This window comes from Amblyomma mixtum, chromosome 9 (genome assembly GCF_055824585.1).
Source record: "Amblyomma mixtum isolate Tamu chromosome 9, ASM5582458v1, whole genome shotgun sequence".
Taxonomy (NCBI): domain Eukaryota; kingdom Metazoa; phylum Arthropoda; class Arachnida; order Ixodida; family Ixodidae; genus Amblyomma; species Amblyomma mixtum.
The window spans coordinates 113,445,335-113,450,394 of NC_143020.1; the positions used below are offsets into that span (position 1 = coordinate 113,445,335).

The following is a 5,060-nucleotide window of genomic DNA, read 5'->3' on the forward strand; positions in this document are numbered from 1 at the left end:
AAGGAGTGAAATGAGCAGAATGCTTCAAGGTGAGCGGACGTCATAGGCTCCACAGGGGCGCAACGAATTTGTCCGAAGCAGGGACGTTAAACTGTGCGAAGGAAGGAACTTCTCGGAATGGAAATCTCGATGCTGAGAGGGGAAAAATGGCAGGAACACCTCTGGCTGCCCGGAGTCCCCTTCTCGGTCAAAAAGTACGCCAGCGTGGTATTTGCCGCTGCTTGTTGCAACTTCAACTTCCACTGAGTATAAAAGGCTGCCGAGACTGCAGTGGAAAGCATCACAGCGAACTGAACGTTCAACCACACCACCCCGACGCCTCGTTCAGCACTTCTAAGTCAATTTCAAGATGAAGGTGAGTTCCAACTGGTTTATGGTTTGTGGGTGTTTAACGTCCCAAAGCGACTTAGGTTATAGGGACACCGTAGTGGAGGGCACCGGAAATTTCGACTGCCTTGGGTTCTTTAACGTGCACTACTGCCCAGGGTTTCTGCTGTAACGTAGCATTGCAAAGGTAACAATGTTAGTGTTTCAGGTGAAATGCAATGTTTACGCAGTCTTAAAACTTTGCTACAAATAGAGCCATGTACAATCCAGTACTTCTAGTGAACAAAAATGTTTGTAACCTTTTTTTTTCGTTCCGATCAAAGATGAATTCACTGTTCTTAATGTCTTTTTTTGTTTATAAAGTTCCTGACATGTTAGAAATAAACGTTCAAAAATCGTGCCCTTAACAGTAATTAAGCACTAGAACAACATAACTGCAACTTTCTCTACAATGGTAAAGTATCATTGCATGATCGCGCAGGCAGGCGGATTGTGAAGGTTCAGTACTCAATGAACGCTTTGCAAGGACCAACCCGAGGGCGACACCTAAGTCATGCTGTACATCCCTACCAATATATGCAACGTACTTCCGAACGGATGCCATGAAGGCAAGCTTAGAGAGCCGTAATTGATGCCTCGTGAGGGGTGACGATTAGCCAATAACAAAATTTTTAAACAAAATAATTGGGCTTTGCATTCTATATGTGGCATACACAATGTAAAAGATTTATTGTAAACTACTGCTGGGGGAAGAACATCTTTGCTGCAACAATAGTGGGAAACGTTTTGAGAGAGAATGCTTTATATATGTTTGTAATGTTTTATATTTATGACTTTAGCACTATGAAATGATTTCGAATGACATATCAGTACAAGTATACAACAGCTGTATCTTACCGGTACTCACCTAAGGGCAGAAACGTGGAGGCTAACAAAAGAGGGTTCAGCTTAAGTTAAGGACAACGCAGCGAGCTTTGGAAAGAAAATGATAGGTGTAACGTTAGGAGATCGGAAGAGGGCGGAGTGGGGGAGGGAACAAGCGCGGATTAAATGACATCCTAGTTGGAATCAAGAGGAAGAAATGGGCTTGGGCAAGGCATGTAATGCGAAGGCAAAATAGCCGCTGGTCCTTAAGGATAACGGAGTGGATTCCAAGAGAAGGCAAACGTAGCAGAGGGCGGCAGAAAGTTAGGTGGGCGGACGAGATTAAAAAGTTTGCAAGACAATAGGTTGCCGCAACTGGCATAGGGCAGGGTTAATTGGAGACACATGGGAGAGTCCTTTCCCTGCAGTGGGCGTAATCAGGCTGATGATGATGATTATGATTAGTACAATGCTTAGTTAGCATGTTAAACTAGTGTTGGCAATGCAACATGTAACATCTGCAAATTTTTAATTATTATAACATTTCAAACACATCAAAGCACAATGTTCCCTTTAAATTTTGAGCCAATGTTTATGTTGCAACGTATAACGCTATTAATTTGTCAACTATTAACATTAAGATAACGTTCCAGTGTAATATGATACAATACAGCAACTTACATATTTTTTTACATTATTTGAATGTTCCATGTTACCTCGGTATTGATTTCCCTTAACGTGTGTAGGGCTGCTGTTCAGCAGAAAATGTGAGCTCAGTTTTCAGCACAGTTTAAGTCACGCAGCTCTTTGATCACCGCAACTGAGACAAAAAGTTGCATAAGACTGCCCGCAGTAGGCATTCGAGCACCTTATTGTATATAAGTACAATCAGGATAGTAAGTTTCAAACGAAAAACATTCAATAGAGGTCTGTCTGTTTGGGAAAGTATTTGTACATTCGTAACGACCAACAAATTAAGCGTAGTACATTTTTGACGGTTGCCTGTTTTTTTTTTTTTCATGAAGGTCACCTGTTGTACTGCAAGAATGATGGAAGCAAACAAAAATGTGTCTATTTTCGCGAGCCTAAGACCACGGATCCTGTATGTATGACCGCAGAGCTTTACAAGTGCAGCGATTTGAGTGATTTCGTGCACTGAGTAGCAACGCTAAAAATAAATACAACGAAGGGGACATATGCTCGTGCCCACTAGCTCCAAGTGCTTTCGAGGCATTCGGTTGCTAGGGCGCACTTGTCCATATCCCCTCTATTCTCCAGTCTCTGAGCGCAGTTAATTAGTTCTACTGGAATTCTGGCACAAGAGAGCCCACAGTTTATCACGTACCTGAAGAAAAATTTCCTCAGCACCTCTTCCAGCATGCATCTAGAGAGGCTTTAGACACATACGGACTGATTTTTAATATCTTTATAAACTTTTATTCTAAAGGTTGCGAGATAATTCAGTGTTGTCTCTGCAGGCTGATGGTAAATTTTGATGATTAATTCACAATTAAGCTAAATTAACTAAGAAAGATTTTAATTTTGATCTTAAGACTCAAGGTTATACTGCGAGACTGAAAGGCGTCAAAATCAATAGCGACCGCAGTTCTTAAATTTCTCAATCGGCATTGTGATTCGAAATATTCACAATCAAAAATACGCTTTGCAAAGCTCGTTGAGTTGGCTTTCCTGCTTTAACGAGTTAATTGCGCTTTACCACGTACATAATGTCTACCTTGCAGTACGATCCACGTTCGCAGACGAAAACTACGTATAGCTCACTGTTTTTGAAGAAAAAAATCTTTAAAGATGTAAAAAACAATCCCAAGGTATTTGGAAGTTTTCTTCCTGCCTGAAGTGACTAAGTGCCCTAATTTTCGTGTCCTCTCTTTTATCCCAAGTTTTTCTCCACAACTCTCCTGATTGCCTTCGTGGCGCACGTGGCACTGGCTGAAGAGGCAGCCAAGAAAGAAGACAAGAAGGACATCGAAGCACGCGGTGGAGTCCTCGGTGGACTCGGAGGCGTCGGCTACGGCGCCGGTCTCGGAGGCGGTCTCGGAGGCGCTGGTTTAGGGGGTGCCGGTCTCGGAGGCCTTGGATTAGGCGGCGTTGGTCTCGGAGGCGCTGGTCTTGCCGGTCCCGGCCTCGTCGGTGCCGGATTGGGCACTGGCCTAGGACATGGATTCCAGTCTGGCTTTGGCTCCAGCGCTGGAGGCCAACAGGGTGGATTCCAGGGTGGTGCGGCTGGACACAACCTTGGGGGCGCTGGATTTGCCGGTGGAGCCGCAGGTAGTAACGTGAAGTCCTACACCAACAACCAGGGCTACAGCCACAGCTCTGGCTTCTCATCTGGCGACGGCAAGACCTTTGGCGCCGGCAACAAGCAGGGTTCGTCAGGATTTCAGGGAGGCGCCGGCGGACACCAGGCAGGATTTGGACACAGTGGATTTGGAGGCGCTGGTGGAGTCGGCGGCGTTGGCCTTGGCATCCATGGCTAAAGGAATATAGAGCTTCCGCACTTCTTTGTGTTCCTCCATATTTGAAAAAAAAAAAACCATATGTGCTTTTCGTCCATCCGCTGAACAACAGGTTGATTCCGCGCCTGTAATTGAACCATTTCTTCATGTTCTTCTAAGCAGACAGCCTGGTGGCATCGCAGCTATTGCCTGTTTATTAAACGGGAATAAAGTTGAGAACATATCGCCATTTTTGTTTGTCATTATACACCCCCTGGCATTCATGCGGACGCTACGTATAAAATGTGCTGAAAATGCCAGCATAACATCGGAAAATATACGAACTGCTAACTATCGCGGACGTCCACAAAGATGTGGCAACATCAGCACGCGCACGGAGACAGGAAGACAAAGATTTGTCAATAAAGTCGTGTGAGTTACCGAAACGCCTTTGTCGGTAACCGTGCCTGTAACTTGCTAGCACCACCTCAATGAAAACCGTTGACTATACCGGGTCTTGAATATTTGGGGGCCGGGTTTTAAAAAATTCCTATGCAAAATCTAGCGGAAGAGCAAGCGACGAGAGCAAGATAGCGGAAGTGCAAGCGACGAGTTAACATTTATTATTGTTTCTAATGCTGCTGATGAAGCATTTCCACTACGGTTTTTAGTAAGAGAAGCGGTGACTCTTCCTCGTGGCATTATTTTCAACGAGCAGACGATCTGCACCTTCGAAGCAAGCGCGCCAACGGCCTTGCCGGGGCACGGCCGGTCTCGACGCGCGCGCTTTCTCGCTCACTCCTTACGGCCTGAGCAGGCGCCGAGAGAACAAAGCATTTTTTTCTGCGCTGCCCCACCGCTGATGTCCGCGAGAGGCCGCTGCGAGCCGACCCTTCCTGCGGCTGCGCCAGAGCCAGTTTTAAGCAGTCGGCGCGCACGAGTCCATTTTTTCACGTGTTGGTTTTGTCGCTGTGCTTAGCTCGTGAACGAAAGGTTTGCCATGTTCCTCATGCTTCGTGCGTCTTGCTGGCAGGGTCACGTTTCTCAGGAAGTTTTCTGCATCGGACTTTTCATGGATATTCGTCTCAGAAACTTGTGAAGTGAAGCATCGCATATGGAGTACTTCTGTGTCACTGCACTTAAACGCGTGTACGAAAGGTTTGCCACGTGATGTCATTTATGCGCCTGCCTCATGCTTCGCGCGCCTTGCTAGCGTGCTTGTGGCGACGAACAACACTAGCAGTCCTCTACAGATTTCGGCGTTGTCAAGAGAATCGTGAAGTTCACTATCCAGAGCCGGAGTTTCTAGCTATCCTGGAAATGATTTCGGCGTTTTTTGTTTTTGTTTTGAAAAGGCAGCCAAATATCTCCCACGATCTAAAATTTCTCGAAGCCTTGTAACTAATCGTTGAA

At 45.7% G+C, this 5,060-nt stretch overlaps 1 protein-coding gene across 1 annotated transcript; it reads left to right on the plus strand.

Moving 5' to 3' along the window:
• Positions 1–349: 349 nt before the first annotated feature.
• Positions 350–3,925, plus strand: LOC149330800 (uncharacterized). Its single transcript, XM_089559502.1, has 2 exons — positions 350–355; positions 3,093–3,925. The coding sequence occupies exons 1-2, from the start codon at positions 350–352 to the stop codon at positions 3,687–3,689; spliced, it is 603 nt and encodes a 200-aa protein (XP_089415628.1). The 3' UTR covers positions 3,690–3,925.
• Positions 3,926–5,060: the final 1,135 nt, after the last annotated feature.